Source organism: Lampetra fluviatilis, chromosome 73 (assembly GCF_964198595.1).
Source record: "Lampetra fluviatilis chromosome 73, kcLamFluv1.1, whole genome shotgun sequence".
Taxonomy (NCBI): Eukaryota; Metazoa; Chordata; class Hyperoartia; order Petromyzontiformes; family Petromyzontidae; genus Lampetra; species Lampetra fluviatilis.
This window is the reverse complement of record NC_136347.1, coordinates 3,596,199-3,613,465: the sequence shown is the minus strand read 5'-3', so window position 1 is coordinate 3,613,465 and position 17,267 is coordinate 3,596,199. Positions and strand designations below refer to the sequence as shown.

General features: G+C 63.4%; 1 protein-coding gene across 1 annotated transcript; it reads left to right on the top strand.

Annotated features, from left to right (window-relative positions):
• On the top strand, window positions 1-16,405 carry ZMAT2 (zinc finger matrin-type 2). Its single transcript, XM_078883816.1, has 6 exons — window positions 1-82; window positions 2,056-2,149; window positions 3,270-3,393; window positions 7,226-7,299; window positions 13,010-13,155; window positions 14,657-16,405. Exons 1-6 carry the CDS (start codon window positions 53-55, stop codon window positions 14,849-14,851), a joined length of 663 nt encoding a protein of 220 aa, XP_078739942.1. The 5' UTR covers window positions 1-52; the 3' UTR covers window positions 14,852-16,405.
• Window positions 16,406-17,267: the final 862 nt, after the last annotated feature.

Here is a 17,267-nt window from a genome sequence, read left to right as displayed (position 1 = left end):
TGGAATCGAAAACGAACTCTCCGTGGAATCGATTATTACTCAACGCGTGAAAATGGCGTCCGGCGGCGGGAGTTCAAAGGAGGTGAGCATGTTTTTTATTTTATATATCTTTTTAAAATCATTTCGGCGGTCGTTTTACTTCGTTGGCCTCGCGTTAAACGTTCGATCGCCGGAAGCGAGCGAGCGCAATCGCTTGCGTGTAGCGTCGACCCCCGCCTCTTGCGCGAGATTTCATTGACCAAGGCCTCGACGCCGAGACCTCGGCGGCCTCGGATGGACGGGCGGCGGGCGGCCTAGCGCAGGCTTCCCGCGGGGCAGAGCCAGGCCAGACCGGAGGTGTCCCCCGGTGGACGTGTATATTTTGGTGTATAACTGTTATACATTATTATAAGTTAACTCCAACGACGAGAGTTGTTCGTGTTATTGATGCCCTGGTTTTCACGAGGAAAGGTTGGCTAGGAGATGTTGACTACCTCGCCTGGTACACAGGAGGTCGTGGGTTCAATCCCAGACACTGAGAGATGTTGACTACCTCGCCTGGTGCCCAGGAGGTCGTGGGTTCAATCCCAGACACTGAGAGATGTTGACTACCTCGCCTGGTACCCAGGAGGTCGTGGGTTCAATCCCAGACACTGAGAGATGTTGACTACCTCGCCTGGTACCCAGGAGGTCGTGGGTTCAATCCCAGACACTGAGAGATGTTGACTACCTCGCCTGGTGCCCAGGAGGTCGTGGGTTCAATCCCAGACACTGAGAGATGTTGACTACCTCGCCTGGTACCCAGGAGGTCGTGGGTTCAATCCCAGACACTGAGAGATGTTGACTACCTCGCCTGGTACCCAGGAGGTCGTGGGTTCAATCCTAGACACTGAGAGATGTTGACTACCTCGCCTGGTGCCCAGGAGGTCGTGGGTTCAATCCCAGACACTGAGAGATGTTGACTACCTCGCCTGGTACCCAGGAGGTCGTGGGTTCAATCCCAGACACTGAGAGATGTTGACTACCTCGCCTGGTACCCAGGAGGTCGTGGGTTCAATCCCAGACACTGAGAGATGTTGACTACCTCGTCTGGTACCCAGGAGGTCGTGGGTTCGATCCCAGACACTGAGAGATGTTGACTACCTCGCCTGGTACCCAGGAGGTCGTGGGTTCGATCCCAGACCCTGAGAGATGTTGACTACCTCGCCTGGTGCCCAGGAGGTCGTGGGTTCAATCCCAGACACTGAGAGATGTTGACTACCTCGCCTGGTGCCCAGGAGGTCGTGGGTTCAATCCCAGACACTGAGAGATGTTGACTACCTCGCCTGGTACACAGGAGGTCGTGGGTTCAATCCCAGACCCTGAGAGATGTTGACTACCTCGCCTGGTACACAGGAGGTCGTGGGTTCAATCCCAGACACTGAGAGATGTTGACTACCTCGCCTGGTGCCCAGGAGGTCGTGGGTTCAATCCCAGACCCTGAGAGATGTTGACTACCTCGCCTGGTGCACAGGAGGTCGTGGGTTCAATCCCTGACACTGAGAGATGTTGACTACCTCGCCTGGTACACAGGAGGTCGTGGGTTCAATCCCGGATCCTTACAACGCCTGCTGCTGCTGTAGATTTGGAGTCTGCGTCTCTCTCTCATGATCCGTGTGTGCCACAGCGCCGGTAGCCTTCATAGGTGCTCGCTAACAGCACTTGCCCCTACAGTCTGTTAAGGCTACACGGGGGACCTTTGTCTGTGTCTCCGTGTGTGTGTATGGGGAGCGGTGGTGCAGCGGTTAGCGCTACGAACCTGGCGACACGAGTTCGATTCCCGCTCACGGCCAACACCAGTGACGATTATCTGAACCGGTCCTGGGCCTCCCCTAGGTCGACTCAGCCTCAAATGAGTACCTGGTGCGGTGTGTAAACATCGCAATGGGGAGACAAAGGCGGCCGGGCGTGGTGCTGGCCACCCACCCCCTCGTGTGCCACAGCGCCGGTAGCCTTCATAGGTGCTCGCTAACAGCACTTGCCCCTACAGTCTGTTTAGGCTACACGGGGGACCTTTGTCTGTGTGTGTGTGTGCAGGCGGCAGACATGGACTTCAGGAGGAAATGGGACCGCAGTGAATACGAGAAGTTGGCTCAGAGACGCCTCGATGAGGAGCGGGACAAGAGAACAGGTACAGTGTGTAGTGTGTGTGTACTGTGTACTGTGTGTGTGTACAATGTAGTGTGTGTAGTGTGTGTGTGTACTGTGTGTGTGTAGTGTGTGTAGTGTGTGTACAATGTAGTGTGTGTAGTGTGTACTGTGTGTACAATGTAGTGTGTGTAGTGTGTACTGTGTGTACAATGTAGGGTGTGTAGTGTGTGTGTGTGTACTGTGTGTGTGTAGTGTGTGTACAATGTAGTGTGTGTAGTGTGTACTGTGTGTACAATGTAGGGTGTGTAGTGTGTGTGTGTGTACTGTGTGTGTGTACTGTGTGTACAATGTAGTGTGTGTAGTGTGTGTGTGTACTGTGTGTCTACTTAGTGTGTACTGTGTACTGTGTAGTGTGTACTGTGTGTTCTGTGTGTACTGTGTGTGTGTACTCTGTGTAGTGTGTACTCTGTAGTGTGTGTACTGTGTGTGTGTACTGTGTGTGTGTACTGTGTGTGTACTGTGTGTGTGTACTGTGTGTGTGTCTATTTGCTCCGTGTGCTGCGTGTGCTGCGTGTGTACTGCGTGTGTACTGTGTGTGTACTGCGTGTGCTGCGTGTGTAGTGTGTGTGTGTGTGTACTGTGTGTGTACTGCGTGTGCTGCGTGTGTACTGTGTGTGTGTGTACTGCGTGTGTGCTGCGTGTGCTGCGTGTGTAGTGTGTGTGTGTGTACTGTGTGTGTACTGCGTGTGCTGCGTGTGTACTGTGTGTGTACTGCGTGTGCTGCGTGTGTAGTGTGTGTGTGTCTATATTTGCTCCGTGTGCTGCGTGTGCTGTGTGTGTGCTGCGTGTGTGCTGTGTGTGTGCTGTGTGTGTGCTGCGTGTGTGCTGCGTGTGTGCTGTGTGTGTGCTGTGTGTGTGCTGCGTGTGTGCTGCGTGTGTGCTGTGTGTGTGCTGTGTGTGTGCTGTGTGTGTGCTGCGTGTGTGCTGCGTGTGTGCTGCGTGTGTGCTGTGTGTGTGCTGTGTGTGTGCTGTGTGTGCTGCGTGTGTGCTGCGTGTGCTGCGTGTGTGCTGCGTGTGCTGCGTGTGTGCTGCGTGTGTGCTGCGTGTGTGCTGCGTGTGTGCTGCGTGTGCTGCGTGTGTGCTGCGTGTGTGCTGTGCAGCGAAGCCGGTGGTTGCTGTGAAGCGAGAGCTGCTGCGTCACAGAGACTACAAAGTCGACCTCGAGTCTCGGCTCGGGAAGTCCATCGTCATCAGCAAGACGACGCCGCAGAGCGAGACTGGAGGGTGAGCGCCCGCTCACCACTCAATCACTCGCCCACTCGCTCAGCCACTCACTCACTCGTCGCTCACTCACTCACCGCTCACTCACTCACCGCTCGCTCGCTCACTCGCTCGCTCGCTCGCTCACTCACTCACTCACCGCTCACTCACTCACCGCTCGCTCGCTCGCTCACTCGCTCGCTCGCTCACTCACTCACTCACCGCTCACTCACTCACCGCTCGCTCGCTCGCTCACTCACTCGCTCGCTCACTCACCGCTCACTCACTCACCGCTCGCTCGCTCACTCACTTACCACTCAATCACTCACCCACTCGCTCAGCCACTCACTCACTCGCCGCTCACTCACTCAGCCACTCACCACTCACTCACTTGCTCAGCCACTCGCTCGCTCACTCGCTCACCGCTCACTCACTCGCTCACTCGCTCGCTCACTCACTTACCACTCAATCACTCACCCACTCGCTCAGCCACTCACTCACTCGTCGCTCACTCGCTCGCTCACTCGCTCACTCGCTCACCACTCAATCACTCACCCACTCACTCACCCACTCACCTCTCACTCACTCATCACTCACTCATTCGCTCAGCCACTCACCGCTCTCTCCCTCGCTCAGCCACTCACCGCCCGCTCACCACTCACTCACTCACCCACTCGCTCAGCCACTAACCCACTCACCGCTCACTCACTCGCTCAGCCACTCACTCACTCAGCCACTCGCTCACCACTCAATCACTCACCGCTCACTCACTCGCTCACTCACCCACTCGCTCGCTCGCTCACTTGCTCACTCAATCACTCACCACTCAATCACTCGCTCAGCCACTCACCGCTTTCTCACTCGCTCACCCACTCACCGCTCACCCACTCGCTCAGCCACTCACTCGCCGCTCACTCGCTCACTCCGTCACTCGCTCACTCACTCGCTCACTCACTCGCTCACTCACTCGCTCACCACTCAATCACTCACCCACTCACTCAGCCACTCACCACTCAAATCACTCACCACTCAATCACTCACCCACTCGCTCAGCCACTCACTCGATCACCCACTCACCACTCACTCACCCACTCAATCACTCACCACTCAATCACTCACCCACTCGCTCAGCCACTCACTCACTCGCCGCTCACTCACTCACCACTCACTCGCTCGTTCGCTCACTCGCTCACTCACTCGCTCACCACTCAATTACTCACCCACTCACTCAGCCACTCACCACTCAAATCACTCACCACTCAATCACTCACCCACTCGCTCAGCCACTAACCCACTCACCGCTCACTCACTCACTGCTCACTCACTCACTCACCGCTCGCTCGCTCACTCGCTCACTCACTCACCCACTCGCTCAGCCACTCACTCACTCGCCGCTCACTCGCTCACCACTCAATCACTCACCCACTCACCACTCAAATCACTCACTCACCCACTCGCTCAGCCACTCACCACTCAAATCACTCACCACTCAATTACTCACCCACTCACTCAGCCACTCACCACTCAAATCACTCACCACTCAATCACTCACCCACTCGCTCAGCCACTAACCCACTCACCGCTCACTCACTCACTGCTCACTCACTCACCGCTCGCTCACTCGCTCAGCCACTCACTCACTCGCCGCTCACTCACCGCTCACTCGCTCGTTCGCTCACTCGCTCACTCACTCGCTCACCACTCAATTACTCACCCACTCACTCAGCCACTCACCACTCAAATCACTCACCACTCAATCACTCACCCACTCGCTCAGCCACTCACCGCTCACTCACCCACTCACCTCTCACTCACTCACCACTCACTCATTCGCTCAGCCACTCACCGCTCTCTCACTCGCTCAGCCACTCACCGCTCGCTCACCACTCAATCACTCACCCACTCGCTCACTCACTGACCGCTCACTCACTCGCTCAGCCACTCACCGCTCTGACTCAGCCACTCAACGCTCACTCAGCCACTCGCTCAGCCACTCACCGCTCGCTCACCACTCAATCACTCACTCACTCGCTCAGCCACTCACTCATCACCAACTCACTCACTACCCATTCACTCACCACCCCCCACTCACCAACCATTTACTCACTTACCCACTCATCACTCGCTCACCCACTCACCACCCACTCACCACCCACTCACCACCCACTCACCACCCACTCACCACCCACTCACCACCCACTCACCACCCACTCACCACCCACTCACGACCCACTCACCACCCACTCACCACCCACTCACCACCCACTCACCACCCACTCACCACCCACTCACGACCCACTCACCACCCACTCACCACCCACTCACCACCCACTCACCACTCACTCACCACCCACTCACCACCCACTCACGACCCACTCACCACCCACTCACCACCCACTCACCACCCACTCACCACCCACTCACGACCCACTCACGACCCACTCACCACCCACTCACCACCCACTCACCACCCACTCACCACCCACTCACCACCCACTCACCACCCACTCACCACCCACTCACCACCCACTCACCACCCACTCACCACTCACTCACCACCCACTCACCACCCACTCACGACCCACTCACCACCCACTCACCACCCACTCACCACCCACTCACCACCCACTCACCACCCACTCACCACCCACTCACGACCCACTCACCACCCACTCACCACCCACTCACCACCCACTCACGACCCACTCACCACCCACTCACCACCCACTCACCACCCACTCACCACCCACTCACCACCCACTCACCACCCACTCACGACCCACTCACCACCCACTCACCACCCACTCACCACCCACTCACCACCCACTCACCACCCACTCACCACCCACTCACCACCCACTCACCACCCACTCACCACCCACTCACGACCCACTCACCACCCACTCACCACCCACTCACGACCCACTCACCACCCACTCACCACCCACTCACCACCCACTCACGACCCACTCACCACCCACTCACGACCCACTCACCACCCACTCACCACCCACTCACGACCCACTCACCACCCACTCACCACCCACTCACGACCCACTCACCACCCACTCACCACCCACTCACCACCCACTCACCACCCACTCACCACCCACTCACCACCCACTCACGACCCACTCACCACCCACTCACCACCCACTCACCACCCACTCACCACCCACTCACCACCCACTCACCACCCACTCACGACCCACTCACCACCCACTCACCACCCACTCACCACCCACTCACCACCCACTCACCACCCACTCACCACCCACTCACCACCCACTCACCACCCACTCACGACCCACTCACCACCCACTCACGACCCACTCACCACCCACTCACCACCCACTCACCACCCACTCACCACCCACTCACCACCCACTCACCACCCACTCACCACCCACTCACCACCCACTCACCACCCACTCACCACCCACTCACCACCCACTCACCACCCACTCACCACCCACTCACCACCCACTCACCACCCACTCACCACCCACTCACCACCCACTCACGACCCACTCACCACCCACTCACGACCCACTCACCACCCACTCACCACCCACTCACCACCCACTCACGACCCACTCACGACCCACTCACCACCCACTCACCACCCACTCACCACCCACTCACCACCCACTCACCACCCACTCACCACCCACTCACGACCCACTCACCACCCACTCACGACCCACTCACCACCCACTCACCACCCACTCACCACCCACTCACCACTCACTCACCACCCACTCACCACCCACTCACCACCCACTCACCACCCACTCACCACCCACTCACCACCCACTCACCACATGTGTGTGTGTGTGTGTCCGCGTGGTGCCAGCTACTACTGCAACGTCTGCGACTGCGTTGTCAAGGACTCCATCAACTTCCTGGACCACATCAACGGCAAAAAACGTGAGTGGCCATGTGTGGTGTGGTGTGTCCCTCTGTGGTGTGTCTCCCCGTGTCTCCCCGTGTCTCCCCGTGTCTCCCCGTGTCTCCCCGTGTCTCCCCGTGTCTCCCCGTGTCTCCCAGTGTCTCACCGTGTCTCCCCGCTTCTCCCCGCGTTTCCTCGTGTCTCCCCGTGTCTCACCGTGTCTGCCCGCGTCTACCCACGTCTCCCCGCGTCTCCCAGTGTCTCACCGCGTCTCACCGTGTTTCCCCGCGTCTCACCGCTCTAGACAAGAGAAACCTGGGCATGTCCATGCGAGTGGAGCACTCTCCCCGCGTCTCCCCCTGTCTCACCGCGTCTCCCCGTGTCTCACCGCGTCTCCCCGCGTCTCCCCGCGTCTCCCCGCGTCTCCCCGCATCTCCCCGCGTCTCCCCGCGTCTCCCCGCATCTCCCCGCGTCTCCCCGCGTCTCCCCGCATCTCCCCGCGTCTCCCCGCATCTCCCCGCGTCTCCCCGCGTCTCCCCGCTCTAGACCAGAGAAAGCTGGGCATGTCCATGCGAGTGGAGCACTCCTCTCCCCGTGTCTCCCCGTGTCCCCCCGCGTCTCCCCGCGTCTCCCCGCGTCTCCCCGTGTCTCACCGTGTCTCACCGCGTCTCCCATATCTCACCGTGTCTCCCCGCGTCTCCCCGTGTCTCCCCGCGTCTCCCCGTGTCTCACCGTGTCTCCCCGCGTCTCCCCGTGTCTCACCGTGTCTCACCGTGTCTCACCGCGTCTCCCATATCTCACCGTGTCTCCCCGCGTCTCCCCGTGTCTCCCCGCGTCTCCCCGTGTCTCACCGTGTCTCCCCGCGTCTCCCCGTGTCTCACCGTGTCTCACCGTGTCTCACCGCGTCTCCCGTATCTCACCGCGTCTCCCCGCGTCTCCCCGCTCTAGACCAGAGAAACCTGGGCATGTCCATGCGAGTCGAGCGGTCCTCTCCTGGCGTCTCCCCGTGTCTCCCCGCGTCTCACCGTGTCTCACCGCGTCTCCCCGCGTCTCCCCATGTCTCCCCGTGTCTCCCCGTGTCTCCCCGCGTCTCACCGCGTCTCCCCGCGTCTCCCCGCGTCTCTCCGCGTCTCCCCGCGTCTCCCCGCATCTCCCCCTGTCTCACCGCGTCTCCCCGCGTCTCACCGCGTCTCCCCGCGTCTCACCGTGTCTCACCGCGTCTCCCCGTGTCTTCCCGTGTCTCCCCGTGTCTCCCCGCGTCTCCCCGCGTCTCCCCACGTCTCCCCGCGTCTCCCCATGTCTCCCCGCGTCTCCCCGTGTATTCCCGCGTCTCCCCGCGTCTCCCCACGTCTCCCCGCGTCTCCCCATGTCTCCCCGCGTCTCCCCGTGTCTTCCCGCGTCTCCCCGTGTCTTCCCGCGTCTCCCCGTGTCTCCCCGCGTCTCCCCGTGTCTCCCCACGTCTCCCCGCGTCTCCCCACGTCTCCCCGCGTCTCCCCACGTCTCCCCGCGTCTCCCCGTGTCTCCCCGCGTCTCCCCGTGTCTTCCCGTGTCTCCCCGTGTCTCCCCGCTCTAGACCAGAGAAACCTGGGCATGTCCATGCGAGTGGAGCGCTCCTCTCCCCGCGTCTCACCATGTCTCACCGTGTCTCACCGTGTCTCCCCGTGTCTCCCCGTGTCTCCCCGCGTCTCCCCGCGTCTCCCCACGTCTCCCCGCGTCTCCCCGCGTCTCCCCATGTCTCCCCGTGTCTCCCCGTGTCTCCCCGCGTCTCCCCGCGTCTCCCCGCGTCTCTCCGCGTCTCCCCGCGTCTCCCCGCATCTCCCCCTGTCTCACCGCGTCTCCCCGCGTCTCACCGCGTCTCCCCGCGTCTCCCCGCGTCTCCCCGCGTCTCCCCGCGTCTCCCCGCGTCTCACCGCGTCTCCCCGCGTCTCCCCGCGTCTCACCGCGTCTCCCCGCGTCTCCCCGCGTCTCCCCGCGTCTCCCCGCGTCTCACCGCGTCTCCCCGCGTCTCCCCGCGTCTCCCCGCGTCTCCCCGCGTCTCCCCGCGTCTCACCGTGTCTCACCGTGTCTCCCCGCGTCTCACCGTGTCTCCCCGCGTCTCACCGTGTCTCCCCGCGTCTCCCCGCGTCTCCCCGCGTCTCCCCGCGTCTCACCGTGTCTCCCCGCGTCTCCCCGCGTCTCCCCGCGTCTCCCCGCGTCTCCCCGCGTCTCCCCGCGTCTCCCCGCGTCTCCCCGCGTCTCCCCGCGTCTCCCCGCGTCTCACCGCGTCTCCCCGCGTCTCCCCGCGTCTCCCCGCGTCTCCCCGCGTCTCATCGCGTCTCCCCGCGTCTCCCCGCTCTAGACCAGAGAAACCTGGGCATGTCCATGCGAGTGGAGCGCTCCTCTCCCCGCGTCTCCCCGTGTCTCACCGTGTCTCCCCGTGTCTCCCCGTGTCTCACCGTGTCTCACCGCGTCTCCCCGCGTCTCACCGCGTCTCCCCGCGTCTCCCTGCTCTAGACCAGAGAAACCTGGGCATGTCCATGCGAGTGGAGCGCTCCTCTCCCCGCGTCTCACCGTGTCTCCCCGTGTCTCCCCGCGTCTCACCGTGTCTCACCGCGTCTCACCGCGTCTCTCCGCGTCTCACCGCGTCTCCCCGCGTCTCCCCGCGTCTCCCCGCGTCTCACCGTGTCTCCCCGCGTCTCCCCGCGTCTCCCCGCGTCTCACCGTGTCTCCCCGCGTCTCCCCGCGTCTCCCCGCGTCTCCCCGCGTCTCCCCGCGTCTCCCCGCGTCTCCCCGCGTCTCCCCCTGTCTCCCTGCTCTAGACCAGAGAAACCTGGGCATGTCCATGCGAGTGGAGCGCTCCTCTCCCCGCGTCTCACCGCGTCTCCCCGCGTCTCACCGTGTCTCACCGCGTCTCCCCGTGTCTTCCCGTGTCTCCCCGTGTCTCCCCGCGTCTCCCCGCGTCTCCCCACGTCTCCCCGCGTCTCCCCATGTCTCCCCGCGTCTCCCCGTGTATTCCCGCGTCTCCCCGCGTCTCCCCACGTCTCCCCGCGTCTCCCCATGTCTCCCCGCGTCTCCCCGTGTCTTCCCGCGTCTCCCCGTGTCTTCCCGCGTCTCCCCGTGTCTCCCCGCGTCTCCCCGTGTCTCCCCACGTCTCCCCGCGTCTCCCCACGTCTCCCCGCGTCTCCCCACGTCTCCCCGCGTCTCCCCGTGTCTCCCCGCGTCTCCCCGTGTCTTCCCGTGTCTCCCCGTGTCTCCCCGCTCTAGACCAGAGAAACCTGGGCATGTCCATGCGAGTGGAGCGCTCCTCTCCCCGCGTCTCACCATGTCTCACCGTGTCTCACCGTGTCTCCCCGTGTCTCCCCGTGTCTCCCCGCGTCTCCCCGCGTCTCCCCACGTCTCCCCGCGTCTCCCCGCGTCTCCCCATGTCTCCCCGTGTCTCCCCGTGTCTCCCCGCGTCTCCCCGCGTCTCCCCGCGTCTCTCCGCGTCTCCCCGCGTCTCCCCGCATCTCCCCCTGTCTCACCGCGTCTCCCCGCGTCTCACCGCGTCTCCCCGCGTCTCCCCGCGTCTCCCCGCGTCTCCCCGCGTCTCACCGCGTCTCCCCGCGTCTCCCCGCGTCTCACCGCGTCTCCCCGCGTCTCCCCGCGTCTCCCCGCGTCTCCCCGCGTCTCACCGCGTCTCCCCGCGTCTCCCCGCGTCTCCCCGCGTCTCCCCGCGTCTCCCCGCGTCTCACCGTGTCTCACCGTGTCTCCCCGCGTCTCACCGTGTCTCCCCGCGTCTCACCGTGTCTCCCCGCGTCTCCCCGCGTCTCCCCGCGTCTCCCCGCGTCTCACCGTGTCTCCCCGCGTCTCCCCGCGTCTCCCCGCGTCTCCCCGCGTCTCCCCGCGTCTCCCCGCGTCTCCCCGCGTCTCCCCGCGTCTCACCGTGTCTCCCCGCGTCTCCCCGCGTCTCCCCGCGTCTCCCCGCGTCTCATCGCGTCTCCCCGCGTCTCCCCGCTCTAGACCAGAGAAACCTGGGCATGTCCATGCGAGTGGAGCGCTCCTCTCCCCGCGTCTCCCCGTGTCTCACCGTGTCTCCCCGTGTCTCCCCGTGTCTCACCGTGTCTCACCGCGTCTCCCCGCGTCTCACCGCGTCTCCCCGCGTCTCCCTGCTCTAGACCAGAGAAACCTGGGCATGTCCATGCGAGTGGAGCGCTCCTCTCCCCGCGTCTCACCGTGTCTCCCCGTGTCTCCCCGCGTCTCACCGTGTCTCACCGCGTCTCACCGCGTCTCTCCGCGTCTCACCGCGTCTCCCCGCGTCTCCCCGCGTCTCCCCGCGTCTCACCGTGTCTCCCCGCGTCTCCCCGCGTCTCCCCGCGTCTCACCGTGTCTCCCCGCGTCTCCCCGCGTCTCCCCGCGTCTCCCCGCGTCTCCCCGCGTCTCCCCCTGTCTCCCTGCTCTAGACCAGAGAAACCTGGGCATGTCCATGCGAGTGGAGCGCTCCTCTCCCCGCGTCTCACCGTGTCTCCCCGCGTCTCCCCGCGTCTCCCCGCGTCTCTCCGCGTCTCACCGCGTCTCCCCGCGTCTCCCCGCGTCTCCCCGCGTCTCCCCGCGTCTCCCCGCTCTAGACCAGAGAAACCTGGGCATGTCCATGCGAGTGGAGCGCTCCTCTCCCCGCATCTCCCCGCGTCTCACCGTGTCTCACCGCGTCTCCCCGCGTCTCCCCGCGTCTCCCCGCGTCTCCCCGCGTCTCCCCGCGTCTCCCCGCGTCTCCCCCTGTCTCCCTGCTCTAGACCAGAGAAACCTGGGCATGTCCATGCGAGTGGAGCGCTCCTCTCCCCGCGTCTCACCGTGTCTCCCCGCGTCTCCCCGCGTCTCCCCGCGTCTCTCCGCGTCTCACCGCGTCTCCCCGCGTCTCCCCGTGTCTCACCGTGTCTCCCCGTGTCTCCCCGTGTCTCACCGTGTCTCACCGTGTCTCTCCGCGTCTCACCGCGTCTCCCCGCGTCTCCCCGCGTCTCACCGTGTCTCACCGTGTCTCCCCGTGTCTCCCCGTGTCTCACCGTGTCTCTCCGCGTCTCCCCGTGTCTCACCGTGTCTCCCCGTGTCTCCCCGTGTCTCACCGTGTCTCACCGTGTCTCTCCGCGTCTCACCGCGTCTCACCGTGTCTCCCCGTGTCTCCCCGTGTCTCACCGCGTCTCACCGCGTCTCTCCGCGTCTCACCGCGTCTCCCCGTGTCTCCCCGCGTCTCCCCGCGTCTCCCCGCGTCTCCCCGCGTCTCCCCGCTCTAGACCAGAGAAACCTGGGCATGTCCATGCGAGTGGAGCGCTCCTCTCCCCGCGTCTCACCGCGTCTCACCGTGTCTCCCCGTGTCTCCCCGTGTCTCCCCGTGTCTCCCCGCGTCTCCCCGCGTCTCCCCGCGTCTCCCCGCGTCTCCCCGCGTCTCCCCGCGTCTCCCCGCTCTAGACCAGAGAAACCTGGGCATGTCCATGCGAGTGGAGCGCTCCTCTCCCCGCGTCTCACCGTGTCTCCCCGTGTCTCCCCGTGTCTCCCCGTGTCTCACCGCGTCTCACCGCGTCTCTCCGCGTCTCACCGCGTCTCCCCGCGTCTCCCCGTGTCTCCCCGCTCTAGACCAGAGAAACCTGGGCATGTCCATGCGAGTGGAGCGCTCCTCTCCCCGCGTCTCACCGCGTCTCCCCGTGTCTCCCCGTGTCTCCCCGTGTCTCACCGTGTCTCACCGCGTCTCCCCGCGTCTCACCGCGTCTCCCCGCGTCTCCCCGCGTCTCCCCGCTCTAGACCAGAGAAACCTGGGCATGTCCATGCGAGTGGAGCGCTCGTCGCTGGACCAGGTGCGCTCGCGCTTTGAGCTCAACAAGCGGCGGCTGGAGGAGAAGCAGAAAGAGTTCCACTTCGAGGAGAGGCTCAAGGAGCTCAAGGAGGAGGTGGGTGGACGAGCGGGCGGTTGGGTGGGCGAGCGGGCGGTTGGGTGGGCGAGCGGGCGGTTGGGTGGGCGGGCGGGCGGTTGGGTGGGCGAGCGGGCGGTTGGGCGAGCGGTTGGGTGGGCGGGCGAGTGGATGGGCGAGCGAGCGTGTGGGTGGGTGAGTAGGTGGGTGGGTGAGTGGGTGGGTGGGTGAGTGGATGGGCGAGCGGGTGGTTGAGTAGGTGGGTGGGTGAGTGAGTGGGTGAGTGGGTGGGTGGGTGGGTGAGTGGGTGGGTGAGTGGGCGGTTGGGTGGTTGGGTGGGTGGGTGAGTGCGTGGGTGAGTGGGTGGGTGGTTGGGTGGGTGAGTGAGTGGGTGGATGAGTGGGTGAGTGGATGAGTGGGTGGGTGGGCGGGTGGATGGGTGAGTGGGTGGGTGAGTGGGTGGGTGAGTGGGTGGGTGGTTGGGTGGGTGAGTGAGTGGGTGGATGAGTGGGTGAGTGGGTGGATGAGTGGGTGAGTGGGTGGATGAGTGGATGAGTAGGTGGGTGGATGAGTGGGTGGGTGGGCGGGTGGGTGAGTGGATGAGTGGGTGGGTGGGCGGGTGGATGGGTGGGTGGGTGAGTGGGTGGATGGGTGGCTGAGTGAGTGAGTGGGCGAGCGGGTGGGTGGGCGAGTGGGTGGGCGAGCGGGTGGGTGGGTGAGCGGGTGGGTAGGTGGGTGGGTGAGTAGGTGCGTGAGTGAGTGGGTGGATGGGTGGCTGAGCGAGTGAGTGGGCGGCTAGGTGGATGGGTGGCTGAGTGAATGTATTTCCAATCCTCTTTGTGCCTCCCCCCCCACGCCTCCCCCTCCTGTATTACCGCCACCACCACCACCACCACCGCCACCACCACCGCCGCCACCACCGCCGCCACCACTAACCCCACCACCAACCCACCCAACCACCGCCACCACCGCCACCACCACCGCCACCACGACCGCCACCAACCCCCCCAACCGCCACCACCACCAACACCGCCACCGCCACCACCATCACCACCACCGCCGCTACCCCCCCAACCACCACCGCCACCACCAACCCCCCCAACCACCACCACCAACCCCACCACCACCACCACCAACCCCCCCAACCACCGCCACCACCAACCCCCCCAACCACCACCACCACCAACCCCACCACCACCACCACCAACCCCCCCAACCACCGCCACCACCACCAACCCCACCACCACCAACCCCACCACCACCAACCCCCCCAACCACCACCACCACCAACCCCACCACCACCACCACCAACCCCCCCAACCACCGCCACCACCAACCCCCCCAACCACCACCAACCCCACCACCACCACCACCAACCCCCCCAACCACCGCCACCACCACCAACCCCACCACCACCAACCCCACCACCACCAACCCCCCCAACCACCGCCACCACCACCAACCCCACCACCACCATCACCAACCCCCCCAACCACCGCCACTACCACCGCCGCCACCGCCACCACCACCGCCACTGCAGGAGGAGAGGCAGAAGGTGTTCCGGCGTGAGAAGCGCCGTAAGCGAAGCGTGGAGCCGGAGCCGGATCTCTGCGCCGCCGGGCTTGGGGGGGAGGGGGAGGAGGGGGAGGGGGGAGGGGCGGGTGGGGGGGGTGCTGGCAGCATGGCGGCCGTCATGGGCTTCGGCAGCTTCACGTCCACCAAGAAGTCGCACTGAGGCGGGCGTCCACCTCCTTGTCCACCTCCTTGTCCACCTCCTCGTCATCGCCACCTGTACCTCGTCGCCCGCCACCACCGCCGCCGTCGGCGTTGTCCACCTCGTCAGCGTCGTCATCGAACTCGCGGCGTCGCCAGTCGCCGCAGCCAACAACACCACAGACGCCATCATGACCAACAACAACAACACCAGCAACAACAACACCACCATCACGACCAACAACAACACCACCAACAACACCACCAACAACACCACAGACGCCATCATGACCAACAACAACAACACCAGCAACAACAACACGACCAACAACAACACCAGCAACGGCAACAACACCAGCAACAACACTACGACCAACAACAACACCACCAACACGACCAACAACAACACCACCAACAACACCACAGACGCCATCACGACCAACAACAACACCAGCAACAACAACACCACCATTACGACCAACAACAACACCACCAACAACACCACCAACAACAACAACACCAGCAACAACACTACGACCAACAACAACACCAGCAACAACAACAACACCAACAACAACACTACGACCAACAACAACACCACCAACAACAACAACACCAACAACAACACTACGACCAACAACAACACCACGACCATCAACACCGCCACCAACACCACTACGACCAACAACAACAACAACACCAGCAACACCACTACGACCAACAACACCACCAACAACACCACCACGACACCACCACGACACCAACAACAACACCACCAACAACACCACCACGACACCAACAACACCACCAATAACACCACCACTACGACCAACAACACTGCCACCACCACTACGACCAACAACACCACCGCCACCACGACCATCAACACCACCACCATCAACACCACCACCACCAACACCACCACCGTCACCACCACCGCCACAGCCGCCGCCATTCTCCACTAAGTGACGGTGACGTCACCACGCACCCCTTGTGCCAGGCTAGGTGCACCTTGAGGCTGCCACGTGAAGTGTCGAAGGCTCTCTGCTGCTGGCATGACGAGGTCACGGGACAGACCCTGCAGGTGCCACGGGTTGACTGCTGTGCCAGGCTAGGTGCATGAGGAGGTCACGGGACAGACCCTGCAGGTGCCACGGGTTGACTGCTGTGCCAGGCTAGGTGCATGAGGAGCTCACGGGACAGACCCTGCAGGTGCCATGGGTTTCCCGCTGTGCCAGGCTAGGTGCATGAGGAGGTCACGGGACAGACCCAGCAGGTGCCACGGGTTGACTGCTGTGCCAGGCTAGGTGCATGAGGAGCTCACGGGACAGACCCAGCAGGTGCCACGGGTTGACTGCTGTGCCAGGCTAGGTGCATGAGGAGCTCACGGGACAGACCCAGCAGGTGCCACGGGTTGACCGACTGAGATGACCGGTAGATGCACCACCAGCTGTATACCCCCTTACTGTGCCATCAACACCATCACCTACATCATCAACAACTACATCATCATCTCCATCATCATGATCATAGCCACCGTCATTTTAAACCGTGTGTAATAAACGACCTCCACAACGATCTTCGCCAGAGTGCTTCTGTAACACATTCCTCCTGCGGAGGGAGCTGGTGTAGGGACGTTGGGTTGCTCGGTCAATGGCCTGCAGGGTCAACGGCCAGGGCGTGGTGTATTCCGCAAATATGCCCGACTGTGAGGGCGGGCACAAGCCGGCGTGAGTAGGTGAAACGTTGAGTTTGATAAGGGCACCAGGGGGTGACCAGCCCCTCCCCACACAGCCCCACCCCTCCCACCTCCCCACCCCCCCACCCAGCCCCACCCCACCCTCCCCACCCAGCCCCTCCCCACCCAGCCCCTCCCCATCCAGCCCAGCCCCACCCTCCCCACCCAGCCCCTCCCCACCCTCCCTACCCAGCCCCTCCCCACCCAGCCCTCCCACCCCCCACCCAGCCCCACCCTCCATCCTCCCCACCATCCCTACCCAGCCCCTCCCAACCCTCCCCACCCAGCCCCTCCCAACCCTCCCCACCCAGCCCCACCCTCCCCACCCTTCCCACTCAGCCCCATCCCTCCCACCCCCCACCCAGACCCTTTCCCACCCAGCCCCACCCATCCCCTCCCATCCCCACCCATCCCCTCCAAACCCAGCCACTCCCTCCCCACCCAGCCCCTCCCTGCACGACGGACGGACGGACGGACGGACACAATAATCCCCTGTGGGCTGGTGTAACCAGGAGGTTCCTACCAGTATCAAGTGTGGTATTGCAACATTAACATCACTAGCCCCGGCCACTTGTTTATGACCCTTGGGCTACACACATTTCAAACCTTTTAGAACAGTCTGCCTCAGCAGCAGGCTAATTCTCACTTGATACAGCAGCAATCGTGCTGTGACGGTTCCATCTGTAGACGGTAGCTTGTG

Bases quoted from the DNA above. Each gene is read 5' to 3' on its own strand.
- ZMAT2 (XM_078883816.1), top strand. From the start codon at position 53: ATGGCGTCCGGCGGCGGGAGTTCAAAGGAG. The intron at 7,300-13,009 runs GTGAGTGGCCAT...TCCCCGCTCTAG, and splicing joins CCACATCAACGGCAAAAAAC to ACCAGAGAAACCTGGGCATG. The intron at 13,156-14,656 runs GTGGGTGGACGA...CCGCCACTGCAG, and splicing joins TCAAGGAGCTCAAGGAGGAG to GAGGAGAGGCAGAAGGTGTT.